Raw genomic sequence first — 21,338 nt, 5'->3', positions numbered from 1 at the left:
TTAGGAAGCCGGGAGCAAAAGGAAGATAATAAATTTAGCTCCATTAGAGCCAATAAATAAATAAATAAATAAATAAATAAATAAATAAATAAATAATAAAGACAGAGGCCCCGTGATAGCCCCTTCTTGAGATGATGATAGGAGAGGAAATCCCAGGCCCCAAGCAGCTGCAGGAATTCCACTGGAGGAAAAGACTGGCCACAGGCAGACAGAGCACAGCTCACACTGGACCATACTATCTCCCTGAGAGCAGACTAAAGAAAGATGTAAGAACGGAAAAATGCACACTATAAATAAAACCGCAAGGCTGACAATAGTCCTCTGCAATGTCCTCAATAACCCTGCCATGATCAACAGCTAAAAATGCTGAATAAAATAGCTGTAAAAAAATGATCCTAAATGCACTGCTGAGCTGGTGAATAAGGAAAGAACCAGACTAGGAACAGAGAAAGGTGAGCAAAAGCTGAAGCTGGTATTTCTTCAACATCTCCAGCCTTAACCTTCTGATGAACATGGGGCTGCAGGGGGTAGACGGTGTAAACTCTCCAGGGAACTAAAGCGGAACCGGAACCACTGTGCCACGCTGGAGTCAGAAGGACTAGACCCTGGACAAAAGACACAGAAACTAAGCCACGGAGAGACAGCAAGGAAAGCTGGCCCTTCCACCTCGGCTTCAGACGAAAACTAAAGCGATCACAATCCAAGTCTGGAAGCCCAAAGCCATCTCCTGAAGGTACAGACTTACATTTCCTACCGGATCCAAACCTCAAGTGGAGGGTGTGCTATAGAGGGGTCTTGTGACTACACTAAAAAAGACCGTATCTTTACAAAGGTGAGTTAAAGAGGGACCCAGCGCCCCTCTCCTCCACATATCAGTGAAGAATGGGGAGCTGAGGAGTGACCCCCATAATGCCTTGAGGAACCTGGCAAAACCATGTGAACGCTCTCTATATGAACATACTTCCAGACCAATTCCTGTCATTTACCAAAAACAAACAAATAAACAACAAAAAACTTCTAATAAGACACTGCAGTTAAAAAAAATCACAAATATACTAGAAAACAAGTCATTCTTGAACAAAAGTCAGCAAATCAGGCAAGATTTCAAATACTAGAATTGTTGAAGAAGATGTGTATATAAATGGATGCCTGAACTCACACCCACATACTCCTGCACAGACACATGGGCACACAGGTAATTTAAGAAAAGAAAAGATAAGAGAATGCTAAGAATCAGGTAAAAAGACAGAAATTATAAACAAAAGTTTAGCAAATTAGGGGGAAAAAAAAAGCCAAAGCCAGTGGTGGCACACACCTTTAATCCCAGCGCTCAGGAGGCAGAGGCAGGCAAATCTCTGTGAGTTCCAGGCCAGCCTGGTCTACAGAGCGAATTCCAGGACAGCTAAGGCTACACAGAGAAACCCTGTCTAGAAAACCCAAAAATAAATAAATACATGAAAAAGAAGCCGAACACATACCTAACTAGAGTTTTATTATGAATTTTTTTTTATTTATGTGGGGGTGGGTGGGTGGGTGGGTGTCCCTGGAAGCCAGAAGAGTAGGTGGGATCCCCCAGAGCTGGAGTTACAGGAGGCTGTGAGCCGCCTAGCAATCTTATGTTCTGGGGACCAAACTCAGTCCTCTGAAAGAGCATCGATGTCTCTTAATGTATGAGCCATGTCTCCAGTCCCTAACTAGAGTTTGAAGAGAAGAGAAGGGAAGGGCAAAGGTCAATATTCACAAAGGTAATGGCTGAGAATTTTCCAGAACCAATGAAAAGCATAAATCTTCAAGCTAAGGAATTCTAACAAACTCCTAGAGTCTCTCTCTCTCTCTCTCTCTCTCTCTCTCTCTCTCTCTCTATCTATCTATCTATCTATCTATACATCTATATGTATATACATATATGTGTGTGTATGTGTAGTTGATATATACTGATATCATAGTGAATCTGCCACAAAACCCACATAAGTTTTTAACTTAAACTCAACCAGAAACAAAAACAAAACCAAAACCCAGTAAATTATCTACAAGGAAAAGTAACCCAGCTGCTACAGCAATGGAAACCAAAGAAAAGACAGCAGATCAAGGTTCTCAATGTGCTAAGAGAAAACAGCTGGAATCACATACACAGCAAAATGATCTTTCAAACGTATCCTGAGAGCATCAGGTAAAATGATTTTCACTCACAAGTGAGTTAATCAATCTCCCTCCTGAATGAAAACAAGAAATCAAGAGGACATGGCTGCTCCTAAGGAGTTGAGGCTTTTATTACAGATGGAGGAGAGCACAGGCAAAGGCAGAGACATCTGGGAGAGTCCAGAGTGAATATGAACAGACTGAGCTGGGCCATGTGAGGAGAGGGGGAAGGAGGGCAAGAGAAGAGCTGCTGCCCAAGAGGGGCCAGGAAGGAAAGGGGCCAAAAAACCTGGGTAACCAAAATGGCTGGATTATACAGGGAAGGGCAGCCCAGCCTCTGGGCTGGAGAGTTCAGGGTCGGGATTGGGGTGTGCCAGCCATGGCCTGTAACAGACAGTGTCTGAGGGATGCTGGGAGAACCTGGAGGCCAGCTTCAGCTTGAATCTAGGAGTCTCAGCTGTTGTCCTGGGTTTGAGACCTAACACCTTCGCCAAAAGAAATGATAGAGGTTTGATTTCAAACAAGAAAGCAATCTTAGACACCCGAGGCAAGGAGGGCCAAAGTGCAAGGTAAAAGTGGGTGTGCATCTTAAGAAACAGTGGATTCTTTTTTTCAAATGTCTTTTTTTTTTTTTTAAAGTAATGGGATTATTAAGGTGGAACAAATCCTGGCGAACAGGTGCATGCAGGCGTGGTCAGAGTCCTTGGTGCAGAAGGATAATTTCACTGACTGTACCTGAAGCTAACCCTAAGCAGAATTAGACTGTGTCCTGTCCAGCCTGGTAGACTTAGAAGGACATAAAATGTCCACAGAGAGAAGTGAGTGGGCATCGCTCAAAACCAAAATAAAATAAATGGATATGGACAAAATTATAAATAGGATCAACTAGAAGGGTTGAAAGTGGTCAAAATTTCCACTTCAGCTTTGTAAAGTCCATTTAATTGTTAAACTACATGTAGGCTTAATAAAAATAAACACTAACGAGAGATGATGGGAAGACAGGGCATACCACAGTGTCGCCCAACTTGGGACTCACTGTGTGGCCGTATAGGCCTATTTTAATACTTGGTTCCCAGTTGGCGGGGGTGTTTGGGGAGGTTTAGGAGACACTGCCTCACTAGAGGAAGTACATCACTGGGGGTGGGCTTTCAAAGCTAAAATCCTCTCGCCACTTCCAACTTGTTCTCTGCTTTGTGCTTATAGTAAAGGAAGTGAGCTCTCAGCTCCCCGTTCCCGCTATCTATGGGTGCTAATCTTCTGGAACCCAAACCAACACAGATTCCTTCTTCTCTAAGTTGTCTCAGTCATGGTGTTTTATCCGAGCAACAGAAAAGCAAAGAATACATCTGTTATCTTTGCTGGACCTAAAGGCTGGAGACCTGGGGAAGTCATTTTGTAATAACTTTCGCTGAACTCCAAATGCCCCCTTGGTAGGCGGTCTGTAGCCCTTGAATACAAAGTTGGTTCATGAGTCTCATAAGGAGTGATGTGGGTTGGGGCCCCAATGACCTTTATAAAGCAGAGGCATGTGAGTGGCTTGTGACTCCACAGCCAAAAGCCTCATGAGATTACTTGAGTTTGGGCTGCTCGGTGTCCAGATGCCCAGCCTCTGTCAGTGCCACCTGTGCACATAACTAATGGCCCAGGCCAAGAGAAGAGGCCAGGGAGCATCTCTCCAGAGACAAGATTCACCCTGGGTCAGTTTTGCTGCACCGGTCAGGTTGCTCTCCACCTCCTTAGTAGGTATCAGCGCTGCCTAGATTTGGTAAGAAGTCATTTGGTGTCTCTTTGCGCCTTGAGTTCTAGCTTTTTCCCACTTTAAGATCAGAGGCAGCCTCCGGGCAGCTCAGCCACAGCTAGCCCATTTGCCTTGCCAACCCAGCTTTGTGTCAGAGACAATCATCAAAACCCCATTCAAGCCCATGACTACGGCGGCCCATGACTGCGGCATCATACCAACCACCGGGGCTGGTGTGTCTGGACTCAGCCAACCTTGAACAAGGATTCTATTCTTCCGTACTCAGCCAGAACGTCCCCCCCAGACCATGAATGGAGTGTAAATTAACAAGAGTTATATTGCTTTGCTTGGATATTTTTCCCCTCAAGTTGACAGCTTCCACTTCTGTAGCATCTTAATGTTCTAAAACATCTGTTTGGGAACCGGCGCTCATGAGGGAAATTGGCACAGCCTAGAATCGGATTTCCTAATTAGCAGGTGCTTCAGCAGCGGCTGCTCCAATCCACATCCCCACCCCACACTGCCATCCACCATCCCAGTGAGTGAATGTGTGTGAGTGTGTGTGTGTGTGTGTGTGTGTGTGTGTGTGTGTGTGTTCAGCTAGCTTGTTCCTGAGCAGTGATGGCCTGTGCCATTTCCTCCTGGAGGAGGGGCCTCACCCTGCTCTCACCACCCAGCCCAGCAGAAGGCAAAATGTTAAGCACAGTCTGGTACCAGCTTGTGTCTGGGGTGGTGGTGGTGGGGCAGAGTTGAAGAATGAGCCCTTTATTTCCCCATCTCTCCATTCCAACTCCAATTTCACTAGCTTGGGTCCAACACCGCCACGCGCTGGATGTTTTCACTTGCATTGCCTCCTGGAAGGATTGGGACAGTCCTGGCAGGTTTGCCTTATTATCCGTACTGGGCACGTGGGGAAAGCAGGAAGCAGGAAGAGTCCGTGATGGGTCCGGTAGCTGCAGACATGATCTGAACCTAGCTCTCCTGGCACACGCCAGCTTATTCCACAAGGCTCCAGGCTGTCATTGGCTGGTAGGGCCGAAGGAAAAAAAAAACAAAAACAAAACAAACAAACAAAACAAAAATCCCTCTGGCCTTCAAGCCAGGCTTTAACCCAATTTGGCCGACTTGTTTCTCCCTAAGAGGGGTGAAATGGCGTCCATCGCACGGGCTTTGAACTCAGACTCGTGTAGCAACAGCTGCACGTGATTCTCTGGAAGATTGAACAGGAGGATCTCTAACTTGGCTTCCAGCAGAGATGATGTCTATGGATGCTGGGAGCATGGTAACACAGAGAGTGGAGTGGGCATGGAGACCGAGGTTCCGGGGAACAAGTCTACTTCTAAGACATGGAGATGAGGTGATGCCGTGACTTCCAACCGCAAACATCTGATTAATGCCTGGGGGACCACAGAGAGGCTGTGAAGGCGCAATGGAGGATCAGGGTCTGATTGAAAGACTTCAGTCTGCCAGGAGGGGCAGAGCCAGCCACAGGGACACAGACACAAGGGCAAGACAGGATGGAGTTAAAAACAGGACCTATGAAGAGGAGGTGGTGTCTGCTGCAGGGCCACAGGAGACCACTGGCACCAGTCCTGCAGAAAGGCCATTCAGCTGTCTATTGGTGAAGGTCACATTGCTAGGGTTAAAGCTCACGAGGAGAGGGTCTGCAGCAGTACCACCCTCATGCCTAGCCCTGGAACGTCCCATCCCCATCTCCCTTTGGAGCTTCCCCAAGATTCTGAACTTGAAACGCCCCTTCCGAGGTGTGGGTTTGATGCCTTGTCCCTGATTATTACAGATTCCAGCAATGGGGTCTCACGTTATGAGTTTCTTTGTAATTGTAATGGTTTTCCTAAAATTCAATTGCTCACATAAGGAGGAAAGAAAAGTCTCCCCTCCTTTGGTTTCTTTAGTGTGTGGACTGCCACAGGCGTGAGAAGAACAGAACACAGCTCCCGGGCACTTCCCACAGGACGAAATTATGCTTCTATCCTAAGAGCCAATTACGAATCCCACACATTTCCCTCCCCACAAGGCACTTTTTACAGGAGAACTTAAGGGCCCTCAAGCATCCTCTTAGATTCTGAGTAGGCAGGCAGGAGGGTAATTCTTCCCTCTTTAATGGGAGAGGAAACTGAGGCACGGTATCAAAGTCACCAGCCGGAGTAACTCAGAAAGTGGTGGCAGAGCAGAGACTACAGCTCAGCTCTTGATGTCTTTCTCAACGAACCCCAGATGAAACCAGTGGGGGCCCAGAAGAGAAGCCCAGCCAGCTCCTCCTGGATTCACTTACAGTGCGTGGCCAAGTCACTTGCTACACCATTGCTTTATTCGTTCTGGCCACTGTCAGCTGGGTTGTCATTGACTCCCTCCTAGTCCTCGCCAAAGGTGACCAGGTCCTTTTAGGGATCATAATAACTAATTAATCTTAGCCTTGGATGACAGGACGGAGGCTCAGGAGGGAGAATTACAGTTCTAAATCCACTATCTAGCTAGTGAGTGGCATGTATAGATTCAAAATATCTGCTCTCACACCAATAACAATGAAAATTAAATGAATATTAAAGAAAAACAAAAAGGCAGGCAGACAGACAGGCAGACAGGCAGGCAGGCAGACAGGCAGACAGGCAGGCAGGCAGGCAGGCGGGCAGGCAGACAGGCAGGCAGGCAGGCGGGCAGGCAGACAGATAGGCAAACAAGGGCCGGTAAGGATGTAGTGAGCCTGGAATTCATATGTGCTGCCAGGAATAATGTAAACTGGTTCAGCCACCATGGAAACAGTATAGCAGTCCCCCAAAACGTAAACATAGAGTTCGCATATGATCCAGCAACCCCTCTTCTGGGTGTGTATCGCACGGGACTGACAGCAGAGACTGGAGCAGATAACGTGACACATTTTCACAGCAGCTGTATTCACAGCCGGCAGACAGCGAAAACAGTCAGTGGATGACAGCTTTAACAAGATGTGGTATACACAGACAATGGGCTATTCAACAAGATGTGGTACACGCAGACAGCTACCGATATAAAGCAACCCTAAAAGCCTAAGTGAAGCAAGCCAGACACAAAAGGACAAACACTGTACGAGTCCACCCCTGAAGTACTTGGAATAAAAACTTGATCAGGATGGGAAGTGGACCAGAGTTTACTCAGGGCTTGAAATCAGGGATTATTACTTAAGAGTTTCATATTTGGGATAAAAAAGTTTCTGGAAAGGAATGTGATAGTGGCTATCACATTGTGGTTGTTGAATGGAACTTAGAAATGGTTCAAATGGTAACTTTTATGTTAGGTATATTTGGCCACATTAAAAACTAGAACACATATTTTTACTGAGCACCAGCCACAGGCAAGACACTTGAGGGCTGCCAGGATGACTCAAACAGAGATGTTGCCTCAAGGGCTGAGTTGTGAGTCCTTCTGGGGTATGAATAACTTCCCAGAGAAGCAGAGCCTGTGCCCTGGGAATCTGAGAGGTAAAACTGAGGCTGAAAAGCCCTCCTTGCACCCAGAGCTGCCGGGGACCCTCCCCCACGGGGCCTCACAGGAACCCTCCAAACGAGGGGTATTTCAGACCAGATGGCCAGGGGTCGCATATTCTAGGGGCAGGTAGGAACCCGGGGGATGTGGGAGGAAAGTGGTTGTAATCTCCCCAGAAAGGTGGCCACCTACCCTGCTCGACTACTCCAGGCTGTGTTTTGAACCGTTGCTGCGGATGTAATGATTTTGGGTGGAGAACGTTTAGGAGCCAAATGAGTTTGTGTGAACAAAAGACTCAGTCGTCAATGTGGACAGTCCAGGGCTCTTGGGGACTTTTGCTTCCTTCCTTGTTCTTATCCTAAAAGGAGTAGCCCTTAGAAAAACCATACACATTGTAAAGCCTTTGGACATAAGTCTGAGGATGACATTTAAAAGAGAGAGAGAGAGAGAGAGAGAGAGAGAGGGAGTCCTTTGGGACAGGCTCTAACGAGTGAAGTGTTAAGTTGACAATGCACACCACCACCCTCTGCCCATGAGAGACGGCCTCTGTCAGCTGTTCGCCATATCCTCTCAGGAAGAGGCAGGTCTGCAGGTCTGAGCTCAGCTAGGCTAGGACAAGGGCTAGTCTGAAGCCCTAAGGCTGGGGTCAGCCTTCCAGAAACAGAGCTGGCCAGGAGGGGTCCTTGAGGACCACTCTAGAGAGATGTAGGCTACCCAGGCAGGAGAAAAGGCTAAAAGACCGTGATGCTATCCTCAGGTTCTTTGCTTTAAAACTAACTCACAAGGCTTTTTTTTTTTTTTTTTTTTTTTTGACCTTGCCGGAAAGTCTCAGGGTCAAGGGTCAGAAGATTCCCACTCAGTTGAATAAGTAGGCACAAAAGCTTTCTGCGATGCCTAGACTACCTTGTTTTTCATTTTTTGGGCTTTTTTTCCCCTTTTTTGGGGGGCGGGGTACCTACCCTTGCAGCCTGCCTTTTCTTCACCTCTCTCATCCTTTGAAAAACAAATTTTAAAAAGGCTTCAGAGGAGGCTCCTCAGCCCAGGGGGACCTCTAGAAGGGAACCAACCCTGGCAGCCTGTGCCAGACCTGGCCAAGAGCTGAGGAGGGCACAGGGCAAGAGCTCCTGTGTGCTCAGAGTGTTCGTTCACACCCGGAGAGGAAGCTGGGGCAGAACTCCACCAAAGGAGACCTGCCAGGTTAGTGAAACAATAAAGAGGCAAGGAAAAACATCCTGGTTCCGAGGAGGAAGCCCGGAGAGCAGGGCTGAGGAAGAAACCGCCTGCGCCCGCGGGTGTGAGCGGGGCCTGAGACTCCGGCTTCAAACATGGCACAGCCCTGTGGGTGACTTTTTATAAGTTCTGCCGCTAATGTATCCCTAGACTTCTGTGAAGTGGCCCTGGCCTCAAGGGAATCGTAGAAATATAATTTGTTTATGCCTGTTGGAAAATGAATGTGTCGGACTCGGGGAGGGGGGGCACACGGCTGAGGCAGGAGGAGGGGAGCAGGGTCATTGGCTCTCCCTGGGTGGGGTGTTGCTGGGGGGCTTAGCCAGATGTGAATGAGAGCAGTTAAAGAGAGAGAAGAAAGGTTGCTGAGCTTTTTTTTTTTTTAGACAAGGTCTTTCTCTGTAGCCCTGGAACTCACCCTATAAACCAGGCTGGCCTCAAACTCACAGAGATCTTCTTGCTTCTACCTGATGGGTGCTGGGATGAAATGCATGCAGCACCATGCACAGCTTACTAAGAAGTTTCTTTAAAAGGTGCTCATTCCCTTCAACTAGAACCAACGGTCTTCCCCCAGGTGGGCTCCCAGGGTGGCTCACCGAGGACACAGGTCCAGACAAGTTTTACAGCATAAAGGAGGACGCCACCCTATGTGGCCCACATCTGAGAGGAGCCTCAGGGCTCTGCTGGGACTTGGGAGAAAGGGAGGACGCCAACAAGGAGGGAGGAAGCGTTGGTGGTAACTACTGGCAGATGGGCGAAGTCAAGAGCAGAAATGATGGAGGTGTAGTGTGGACGGGAGATGAAGGGCCATCAGGAGGGAAGGGAGCAGGGGCGAAGGGGTGTCACACTGCATCTGTAACTGCAACCTGTGGGTTTAAACACGTGCCCATCTGGCAGCCAGCTGAAGGAACAGAACTGAGCTTCTGAGAAGAGCAAAGGACCTTCCAGAAGCATCCACACAGAAGGGGAGGTGAAGCCTCTGTCCTACAGAGTCCTTAGGACTGTAGACCTGTAGAGTCCTCCCCACCTACCAGGTCCGATCCCCTCTCCTCAAGCCTTCCAGCCAAAGCTGGTTGTTTCTTAGAACCAGTTCAGAAACCATCCGGGTCTCCACGCCCTCGGGCCCCTCAAGAGACAACACCAGCTGTGCCCGGGAAGGAGACTCTCCCTCAGGACCCCAGGTTTGCTTTGTGGGATGATTTTTGTCTACTTGACCACATTCTTACTATCTGGTCACACTCCTATGTCTCTTTTGAGAGGCTAGCTCACAGAAGTCCTATCCAAACAATCCCTTGGCTAAACTGGAGGCCAAAGAGGACTGACTGACCACAGCACCCAACCAGAGACAAGAGAAAGAACAAGGAGACAGAGGCTGAGAAAAGCCACCGACGTTGACTACAAATGTCATCCTTTCCCCTCTTCCTTTCGAACTTTCTCTCCACCTTACCTTCACGAAGCCCCACCTCAGACTAGACTAACAGTCCAATGTACATCATTAGTAGTAAACACAGCATGTACACGTTTACAAAGCACACCCAAGTGGCTTTATTTCATGTCTACAACCAGGAAATCAACAGGATTGGTTCTGTTACCTCGGGGTTACAGACATGGAGGCAGATCCAGAGCAAAGGCCATGCCCAAGGTCGTAGTTCACTGTATTATGACTAAACTCACTCACTATGTTACTGGTGCCTTCAAAGTCACAATTGTTTTTGTTTGGTTTGGTTTGGTTTGGTTTTTTGTTTTGTTTTGTTTTTTGGTTTTTCGAGACAGGGTTTCTCTGTGTAGTTTTAGTGCCTGTCCTGGAACTCGCTCTGTAGAACAGGCTGGGCTCAAACTCACAGAGATCTGCCTGGTTCTGCCTCCCAAGTGCTGGGATTAAAGGCATGTGCCACTGCTGCCCAGCCACAGTCACAATTGTTAAGAGAGAAATTAATAGCCCCATTTTTAACACAACCCCCAGACACTAGGAAGCAGCCCCTACCACATAACTGCAAGCAGAAGAGGCTAATACCAAAAGTCCCCTGACCCATGCCAGAGCTCCTGAGCCACCGCTGGCATCTGTCTGCCATAACTCTACCAGACAGCAGCCCTCCATGACCTCCAGGCAAGACTATACTACAAATAATTCCCAACAAACCACAAACCTCACCTCCGAAAGTATAACCTCTTCAAAGAAGTCTCACTGGGACAATACTTCCTCCAATGGAGGGTCTCGCTCAAACTGTTTTTTAAAGCCTGCTAATGTTTAATACGTGCACGTATCCACACAGACATACACATATACACGTAATTAAAAATACCCCTCCTTAAAAAAAAAAAAAAAGGATCCCCAGAGGTTCTGACCTGAGGAGAAGGCTCAGTGTGCAGAGGTGCAAGCCTGCCCTATTACTCTGTAGTCACACCTCTCTTCACTTACGTCTACCACCGCAAGCGCTCTGTGTGGGATCATCGGGTCTCAGACGGTCCCAGGCCAGGGTGGCCACATTGAGCTCTTCTGACTTTCAATCCGGCTCATTTCACTCGGCCTAAAGCTAAGGATGGATAAGAACAGCCGGGCTCCGGCATGGAGGAAGGCCAGGGAACAGAGGTCTCTAGAATGCAGACTTGAGCCCCTTGCTTTTAGAACTGGTACCCTGTCCAATAAAACACCCAGAAGACAAGCGTGTGCGTGGCAGGGTGTTATCAACACAGTGACTGAGCTGGTGGTTGTTGTTTTTCTGTTTTATTTTGTTTTGTTTGTAATCAGCCTGACATAAACCTAACCATAGCTTGGAAAAGGAAACTTCAAAAGAAAAGCCTCCATCAGAACAGCCTGTAGGCCCGTCTGGTGGGGGCATCCTCTAGATTACTGTTTGAGGAGGGAGGGCCCAGCTTACCTGTGGGCAGTGCCACTCATGGGCAGGTGGTCCTGGGTTCTCTAAGAAAGCAGGCTGAGCAAGCCCAGGGGAGCAAGGCAGTAAGCAGCTCTCCCCAACAGCCTCCGTTCCTGCCTCCTGTTCCTGCCCTGACTTCCCTCAGTGATGGACCATAAGCTATGCAATGAAATAGATCCCTCTCTCCCCAGTTTGGTTAGACCTCAGACAACAGAAAGCAAACTAAGACAGTGTCCAGTGTAAACAGGTCCTAGTTTCAGACATAGAAGCATTTATTAACAGTATGCATTGTGCTTTCCTGAGTGAGCCCAGAGCCGTGGGCTTTACAGGTTAGATGGTCCCTATACTCCCTGAGGAGGGCTTTTTCTTTAATTTAACAGATGAGAAAACAAGGACACCAAGAGGCTAAAACCCTACTAAAATCCCATAGCAGGCAAGCGGCCACGGGGCTTGAACCCCAACTGGGGTCTGTGCCAGTAAAGACAGCAGGGCTCTAGCCACGCACTGTCAAGACACGATCCACCGAAAAGTCTTACCCCATGGAAATGTCATGGTGGCCCCAGAGGCTCCAAGAATGAAACTCTTATCCCCCAGCGGAAGTTACTCTATTACCTCCTGGGCAGAGCAAACGGTGGCTTTCAACACTGCTTTGTGGACAATTACTAGTCACCCCTTGCTCAAAGGTCACCCCTTCAGGTGACAACCCAGCATCTCTCTCCCACGTGCTTTCTACTCTTTCCTGGATGCCTCCAAGGATGGAAGTGGCCGGATGCCCTGGAGAGCCGAGTCTCTATCCACCTTTCTCCTTGGCCTTCAGCTCCCAACTTACCAGGAACATGGAGGAGAAACAAGCAAGCTCACCACAGCCACCCCTCCACCTCCCGAAACTAGCTCCTTCCTCACACAGAGAGGGGATTTCTGAGCAAGATCAGAGCATCTCTCGTGCCTTGCCCCTCACCCCAACAGCCCCAGGAGGGAGACACACAGGGTCTTGCCCAACTTCCATGCTGTCTCACCCGTGTGCTTTCCTCAAAAACTCTACCCTATAAAGGGGTGACACAATGCTGTGGAGTACCCCAGAGCTAAAATGTAAAGCAGAAACAGTATATCTGTTTTCAGCAGCCTCTGTAGACTAAGCAGATGGCCTTTCAGCCCCCCAAGGGATCTGGTAGCCATAGCCCTACAGCCCACTAGGGCACTCAGAAGGAATTGTGACCTTCTTCCAGATTTCAGGGCTCTTCAGGGTCCCATCCCCACAGCCAGCCAGCCAGTCTTCTAATCCTGAGGCAGGTGAACTCGGTCCTGTATTATGGCATTTGCAATGGCCGTCCCCTCTGCTTGGAAAGTCTTTCTGTTACAGGCAGGGGGCACCTTGTGTCAAGTCTCCAAGACAGGAGTAAATTTAGCATACATACACACACACACACACACACACACACACACACACACATACCACACCACACCACACCACACCACACCACACCACACCACACTGACTACTGGTTGTAGTGGTGCTCATCTGTGATCCCAGTACTTGGGATTGGGATCTCAAGTTTGTGGTCAAGTTTGTGGTCAAGCTACATGGTGGAACCCCGCCTCAAAAACAACAAAGCAAAACAAAACCCCTGTCTGCTTTGGTTAGCAAGTGGCGTTACAGTAACAGTCTACGACGGCGGTCATGTCAGGCCCTGTGGAGCTCTTAGAGGTTTTAAGGTAAGAATCGGGTGACCTGAATCACATCTTAAGATTATGGTGGCTTTCCTGAGCATCGATTAGTGGGAAAGAATGGATGAGGCAAACAGAAAAGAGCCAGGAGATGCAGAGGGCAGAGTCCTGGTGTATTTTGGAAGCAAATCAACCTGAGTTGTTCTCCCCCGAGGGACGTAAAAGATGAAGAGCAGAGACAGTGGAGGGTCATCCAGGCTTCTGGGTTAAATAGTAGTTGCTGCACTCGGCCCCCGACATGGGAAGAACTGAGAATGGATGGCAGGTTTGGAGGGGAGAATCAGGAACGTTGGATCTCTGGTTTTTTCTCCATTTCACTGACCGTTTTTGCCACAGGGATGCCACATGTGATACCATCCACGCTCACCATTCTGCACACAGGCTTCTTCACCTTGTAGTCCAGCCAGTCCCTACCAAACTACTCAAACCAATTAGAGTGGCATTCCTCAGCCTCAGTCTCCCCAGGCTCCCTAGTCTCAATAACCTGGATGTACCAGGAAGAAAGGGCATGTCCAGCAGAAACACACTAACTTGCTCTCACAAGTAGAGTGACAGGCTGGCAGGTTTCATGGTTAAACTGAGTACTACATCCAAGCAATCTTCCGATCCACAGCTAGCCTGCAAACCACCCCACCTCCCACTGTGCCTCTGCGCTGGTGCCTAGACCACTGCCTCTTCCTCCTTGTCATCTAGACTGGGTGCTCTCCACCCAGGCAGGGCTAGTTTCCTCTTCCTATGAGGCTTCAACAACTGCCCCTCCTGGGCTGAACCTGACCCTGGCCTCTCTAGGTCAGCACCCCTCTCCCCATCCCCACCCCTATCAAAGGACTACAGAATTCTTCCATTGGGACATGTGGAGGGTCTTTATAATGAAGACAAACTCCTTAAAAGCAGGACGACTCCTCTCCATAGCCTCTCCTCCACCCTGCACCCTTCTCCATAGCCTCTCCTCCCCTCTCTTCCCCTCCCCTTCCTTCTCCATAGACTCCCATCTCCTCCCCTTCCCTCCCCTCCCCACATCACCTTGGCTGGCAGCCTCGTGCCCTCCTGTAGTCCCCTAAAAGGCCTTTGTAGCTCTCACCTGCCAATTCCCATATCCCCTACTCCAGCCCATGCCCTGTTTTTTGGTTGTTGTTTTTTTTTTTTTTTGTCTTTTCCTCCAAACTCAAGGATTTAACACCTGATAGCCTTCCACAAGTTCCAGAATACTTTCTGGGCTGGAGTGAGGCAGGCCTGCCAGGGTTCATCCGCAAGACCCCACCCACCCACCCCCACCCCCAGACACAAATGAGCACACAAACACACAAAAGACACTGCTCTCTCCTCCAAGGCCACGGAGGGCTTTATGTGGCCAGGACAAGACAAATAACTTAACAGGATTCTAAGACCCTCTGTATCAGGCCCTCATCCCCTTTCCAGGCTGTGTTCAACGACTGATTATTCTCAGTCCTAATTAATGTCCCCAGGTCTTCTTCAGTGGCCTTCTCGGCTGTTAATCACTTCTATTCATAAAGTATTGAGCTAAGGGAACCAGCCTAGACAGCTGTCAATATATGAAGAGATAAAGAAAATGTGGTGCATAAATTAACTTTTATTCAGCTGTGAAGAATGAAATTATGCCAGGGAACAGGAGATCATATAGAGTGAAATAAGCCGGACTCAAGATAGGCGAAGCCAAACACTGCATGTTTTCTCTCATATGTGTGCATACCTATGTACATTTGTACACACACACACACACACACACACACAAAGGGAGGACATGAAAACAGAATGAGGCCTAGCTGAGGGTAGACAGGGGACCGGTAGGAGGGGAGCAAGAGCGGAACATGAACAATGTATAATAATGTATATATTATACATATATATAATACATGTATGAAAATGTCACAGTGAAACCCACTATTTTGTATGCTAACTGAAAATAAGGCCAAAAGCGTAAACTAAAGAAGAAACCAATCCTGAGCTTTTTGATGTGGGATTTTACTGATGTGAAAGGCCTCTCCATATCTCTATCTGCATCCCAGTCAACCTTCCAAAGCTGGATCCACTCCCTCCATCCTCACGAGGCCTCCCTAGCCCTCCAGGCCCTACGGTTCCCACCTCTACACCACGGCCTCCTCTATCCAGAACATTCCTTTGGTCAGTACCATCTTGGATCCTTCTTAGGTTATGAGTCATCCCTATATTTTACATCTTTCACAGCTGTGCTCCAGCAAGAGAATCCCTGGGGGTGTGGGGTGTAAATGTGCCTATGACCTCCAGGCCACCTGACTCAGCTCTCCACACATGAAGGCTTCAGTAAATATTTTCTGATTTATAAACCAATCGAATAAGACATGGATTGCTTGCTCACACCTTTTCACAAAATTGGGGACCATGATTAGAATGAGCTGGCAATCAGGATGCTGACAACTTGCAGAGGAGAATTTTTTTTTAATAACTTAAAAATTAGTCATTTTTAGTGTTCTGGGGTGTGTGTGTGTGTGTGTGTGTGTGTGTGTGTGTGTGTGTGTGTGTTTGCACATGGGTACAGGTGACTGTGAAGGCCAGAGGCATCAGATGCTCTGGAGCTGGAGAGAAGACAGGGCAGGGATCTCTTTGTTTATGTGTCTGGGAAAATGAAAAGTGAGTGGCCAGAGCGGGCAGAGACATTCAGATGAAAGAGATTTGACAACTTCTGAATGCTTTCCCATTTAACAGAACAGGTACTGATAGCAACTGACAAATGCCACATAACATTAGTCACTGTCCCATGTTCCCAGCCGAAGGCCTACAGTTCATTTCAGTTTAGTTGATAATGAATGTAGCTACTTCAGGGGCTCATAACCTATGGGTTGGTATATGTGTGTGTGTGTGTGTGTGTGTGTGTGTGTGTGTGTGTGTGTGTGTGAGAGAGAGAGAGAGAGAGAGAGAGAGAGAGAGACATTATAATAACAATATAAAATATCATTCTGTACATGTATAGACTTAAGTCCTTTTATGGACAATTCCCCCTTCCTAAAAAAATAACTTTCATTCCAAGACAGGGTTTCTGAGAGCTGTCCTCAAACTCTCTCTGTAGACCAGGCAGGCCTTGAACTCAGAGATCCACTGTCTCTGTCTCCCTAGTGCTGCGCCACCACCTCCTGGCTCTAAAACTGGTCTTAAAATCTACCGTCTTGGTCCTGGAGACATGGTTCAGAGTATAAAATGGTCTTTAGAGGACCTGAGTTCTGTTTCAAGAACCTACATTGGGCAGTTCACAACCACCTACAACTCCAGTTCCAGAGGATCTGACGCCTTTGGTCTCCCACAGGCACCTGCACTCATGTGCAACACACCGTAAAAACAATTTCTAAATTAACTTTAAAAGAAATCTCCCCTGTCAGCATCTTAATTTCCACCTCATGGTCCCTAATCTTAGGCAAAGGGAAGAGCAAGAATAGTGAACTGGAAAGGCCTAAAGATCTATAACAAGACTGTCCTTTCCTACAGGTGAGAAACAGACCTGGTAACATGGTGGACTGGGCTAAAACATTTGGCCGAAATCAGCTTAAATGCAGGCTCCTTCCATTCCCTTGAGACCTAACCTTGCTAGGCTTCATTTCCCATAAAGGGAGAACCAATGGGAAGCAATACCCCTGGGACCCCCGACAGGACTGTTTGGAGGGTGAAATGAGGTGAGAAACATAAATGCGCTGACCCCACAGAGGTGCACCAAGGGTAGGGGTGAGTCAGTCTCCTTGCCTGTTGGCCCCCTGGGATTCTTCAAGGAAAGGTACTGATTACAGCTCAAAGGTCCTGCTCATCCAGAGAGGATGCTGGGGCAGAGGGAAGGTGCTGAGGAAGCCAGTGAGCAGCTGAGAACACAGCAGCTGCAGTCTGCTGTTCCTTCTCTCCCACTGAATAAGGACACGCTCAGACAGCTGGCCAGCGCCAGTGGAAAACAGAGAGAGATCACCAGGAGGGCAGAGGGTCCCGTCCTTGCTCTCGGGCTTAGCAAGCAGTAACTGCCCAGCTGGCATGGGCACAGTGAAGTCTCCCCTTGTCCACACAAGTCAGCTGGTGTGCAGAAAACACACGGTCAGCATCTGCACGCACCAGGAGAGAAGTTAAAAGGCTAAAAAGATGTGGCTTTTCGGCACCCCCACCCCCACCCCCCCCACCCCCCCCCACCCCCGCTCACACCAAGCCCCTCTCTGTATGCGTGACAACCCTAGTCGAAGAAGCAGGCTTCTTGATGCCTGGAACCACCTCTCAGCTTCAACCAGTAGGGTCACACTGCTGGGGGAAAGATACTCTTCCCTCCCTGAGAGGGCCGACTCTTCCCCAGCCAGCCTTCATAGCACCTTATAGTGGTGCCTGTGGCAGCCGAGCTAAATGATGAAGATAGGCCACAAGGTTTAGAGCAATTTAGGAACTGCCATTTCACAGCTGAGGAGGGGCTGGGCTCATAGCCCTTCCTTCAGGGAGCCACATTTTTCTAAGATTAGTATTCCTTGGACTGGTTACTTAATGACTTAGCATCTTCTCCCCTTTGGGTGGGAAAGTTCTTTCCTTCTATGGGGATTCTCATGATGAGTCGGGCCTCCTTTCCCACCTTCCTGCCCCTTCTACCATCCGAGCTCACAAAAGCATGGCCTACGGATTGAGAAATTAAAGTCAGGACTCAGCTCAAAGCTGTGGCTCAGGGGCCCTAGGAAAGGAGACAGAGAGGAAATGTCTAGCTCTCAGCCTCCTTTCATTGAAAGCAACGAACACATCGGAACAGGGTGACAGGTGGGCACCAAAGCCAAACAATGGCTATCCAAACAGGGGGCTGCTGTCCTTGGAGGACAGAGTCACATAGGCAAACAGCCCACAAGTGGAATGCAAACACAGCCTCCCGGCAGTGAGAACCTTGAACTCTGTGGAAAGAGAAGAGCTAGAATGGAAAGGAAAAAAAAAAAAATCTCTAGTTCCTGCTGCCCATGATTTGGAAGCCTAGACCAAGATGGCCAGGCACTGACCACCAGCACCCACAGAAGCGTCTCAGGGCAGTTTCCCCAACTATCAGATTAAGGGCATTATCTGTGTGACTCAAGGCTCATTGCCAGCAGGAACACCCACCTCCCACAAACCATGTGGATGCAGAGCATGGGTGACTGACTATCTGTCCTGGTGCCAGGGAGGCTGGATGTCTGCAAAGCACTCCAGGATCTCTGCCCTTGCTTGGTCTTCTTACTGAGTGGTGTGTGATGGCCAATGAGAGCGGCCAGGAAAATCCTAAGAGATTATCGTAAAACTCTGGTTCCCTGAATCACTAATCACTACTGTGTTGTGTTTATTTAGCTGTTCTTTCCTTTTTCTCCTAAGTGACATCGTTGAGGCATTAGCAGAAACCGGACAGAGGCCACGCCTGGATCCTCGGCCTGCCACGCTGGTAACTTCTGGCCGTTTTCAACAGGTCATGGATTTCAGCTCTTCTAATCTCCCTCTTCAGACGTCCCTGACCCAGGCTGGGCTTAGGGCAACAGAGGTAGGCACCTCGTGGACAACGGTCTGCTGGGGCACCAGATCAGGAGACCTCCTCAGAGAAAATCTGGATTATTCCAGTTCCTTCCTAGGTTCCTCCTTCCCTAAAGCCTTGATCCTGCTCACCCCCAAAACAAGTGGAACAGAGGAGGCTGCGAAGTCAAGACCATGGGCACGAGGAAAGCGTGATAGCATGGCTTGCTCTCTCGCTCGCTCTCTTCTTAGATTTATTTATTCATGTATTTTATGTATACACCAGAAGAAAGAATCTGATCCCACTACAGATGGTTGTGAGCCACCATGTGGTTGCTGGGAATTGAACTCAGGACCTCTGGAACAGCAGTCAAGTGCTCTTAACCACTGAACATCTCTCCAGCCCCAAGCATGGCTCTCCTAAGGCCTCAATCCTTACCTTATTTTCCCCCAATTCAGTTGCCACTAGAGTCCCTTGGCTACACTCACCTCCCTGGGAGCTGGAAAGAGGCCCTAGCTTAGGAAGGGGAGTCCTGTGTCAGCCTCCTCGAGCTGGACCTCAAAAACAGCACCCCTCCCTCAAATCCCCTCACAAGACGGAGCCCTCAGCCTGAGCACCAGCTAGTGACACCTGCCTTGGGCTCCTGAGTAGCCCTGCGAGTTACCAGTTCCTTACACACCACTGTATCTAGAACATCCCACAAAACGCCTTACAGTAGCATTCACTATGTCTTAATTCTTTCCTCTGGAACTCAGCTAAACAAGGGTCTGCACAGCATGTGTCTGTAGGGACCTCCAGAGCTGCTTTCCCCTCCGTGGCTCACGGGTGCCTCAGTTTCCCTGTCTTGGGCCAGTGACTCGGAAGTTCACAAGTACTAGGCAGTCTGTGGGGGCAAGAGTACCGTTGAACTTGCACCTGAGGTTTTATGAGGGTAGGAAATCTTTTCTTACACAGTTCTACGAAATATCTCTATGTTCCAAGGATGAGCGAGGTGGACAGAGAAGTGAAAACTGGCAAAATCTTGCCAACCCCAGCCAGGCCTGCAGCCAAAGCAGAGCCCAGTGCGTGCCCTGCACCTCTCACAGGAAGAAGAGAGGCTAACAGCACCCAGACTCTGTTCACAGCACTTTCTATTATTTTTACTTTCAGTTTGTTATATTTACCCCCAGAAGGCTAGGAGGAACGGGAGCCCTTCCATTTCACAGATGGGGAAACTGAGATCCAAGGACAGGACGCTGCCAAGGTCCTAAGGGCAGTGCATTAGAATTCCACCCAGGCCGTGGCATTTTCTTCCACCAGAAGAAGGAACTAGAAACAAAGGCAGCCAGGACAGGAGTTGGGCTCCCATTCTGTGACCCGGACAGGCAACGCCTGCCTGCAGAGCAGCTGGCTGGGGAGGAAGGGCTCCAGGACAGTCTCTAGTGTCTTCAAGAAGGGGTTCAACCTCGCAGCTCCCCACTCCCCACCCCACGTGCCCCTGGTCTTAAGGTTGACTAGGTAGCTCGTTTTCTCTGAAAGTGCACCCTTTGTCCTTTACGATATCCTAAGTGCTAGAAGCCTTTCAAACTCCGAAATCCGTTATTTACTTATACTGGAAAGTCAGGCTCTGGACCTGGAGAGACCAGTTCTCCATCTGTCCGGGAAGAAAAGGCTGCAATGGAGGGATAGTAGCCAGAAGTGACCACCCCACGAGGTGGGAGAGGCGCTTTGGGTGTGTGTGTGGGGGGAGCTCTTCTTTTTGTAAAAGGGACATGGGTGTGAGCTACCCCAATGAAAGAGTCTTCTTCCAAAGCTCAGGGAGGAAAACGCATGGGTACACCTTACCCGTGGCCAGGGACAGCGTCTCTCCCTCCCGGGCCACTCTCACAGTTCCACCCGCGGGGGGATCCACGGAGCGCCCACGCCCCCTGCCCCACGCTTGGTGGCTCTCGCTCACTCACCCGCGCTCACGTCTCTGGGGACCCGGCCAGAACGTCCCCGCCGGGTCATGACGCCGGGTCCGGGGGCCGTGTGTCCGGGGCCAGGCGGCGAAGGCGGCCCCGCGGCCGGGAGGAGCGCGCGGTTGGCCGGAGAGGGAAGGGGGCCCCGCGTCCTCGGGGTGGCGGGCGGTGGCAGCAGCAGCAGCGGTAGCAGCAGCAGCAGCAGCGGCGGCGGCCACCGCGGGGCGCGCGGCGAGGCCATGGTGGCGGCGGCCGCCCGCGCTCACATGCCGGGCGCCGGGCCGAGGGCGGCGGCGGCGGCGGCGAGAGGAGCGGGCTCCGAGCGCGCTCCCAGCCGCAAAAGTTGTGCGAGCCGCGGGAGGGCGGAGGCGGCCCCGGCGCCACCACACGCCAATCAGCCCGGGCGGGTCGCGGGGCGGGCGGTTCCTCCTCGGTTGACATCACCAGCCCCGCGCGGGGGCCCGGGGGCGGGGAGAGGGCAGGAAGAGGGCGGGGGCGCTCTGGGTCCCCAGGGTGAGCTCACGGAACCCCCGGGTGAGCTCATGGAGCCCCCGTGCAACTTTTGTCATGGGCCCACGCCCTGGAGCATCGCTTTGGGTTTTAGAGAAATGGAACGGGGTGGAGGTGGGGGCACTTTCCCAGCTCCTTAGTCACACAGTAGGTCTGTGAAAAGTAGGTCCTGGCAATGTAATTGATGCCAGGAGAGTATACAGCGTGATTTCAGAGGGCAGAGAAGTGGAGCC

At 49.8% G+C, this 21,338-nt stretch overlaps 1 protein-coding gene across 1 annotated transcript in view; it reads right to left on the bottom strand.

Annotated features, from left to right (window-relative positions):
* Heg1 (heart development protein with EGF like domains 1) overlaps positions 1-20,968 on the bottom strand; it is a 76,506-nt gene extending 55,538 nt beyond the window's left edge. The window contains exon 1 of the mRNA XM_036203648.1: positions 20,596-20,968. Within this exon, the coding sequence (XP_036059541.1) occupies positions 20,596-20,836 (241 nt within the window). The 5' untranslated portion in view covers positions 20,837-20,968. The remainder of the gene's footprint in view (positions 1-20,595) is intronic.
* Positions 20,969-21,338: the final 370 nt, after the last annotated feature.

This window comes from Onychomys torridus, chromosome 12 (genome assembly GCF_903995425.1).
Source record: "Onychomys torridus chromosome 12, mOncTor1.1, whole genome shotgun sequence".
Classification (NCBI taxonomy): domain Eukaryota; kingdom Metazoa; phylum Chordata; class Mammalia; order Rodentia; family Cricetidae; genus Onychomys; species Onychomys torridus.
The sequence above is the reverse complement of the archived record's forward strand: the minus strand, read 5'-3'. Positions and strand labels throughout refer to the sequence as shown.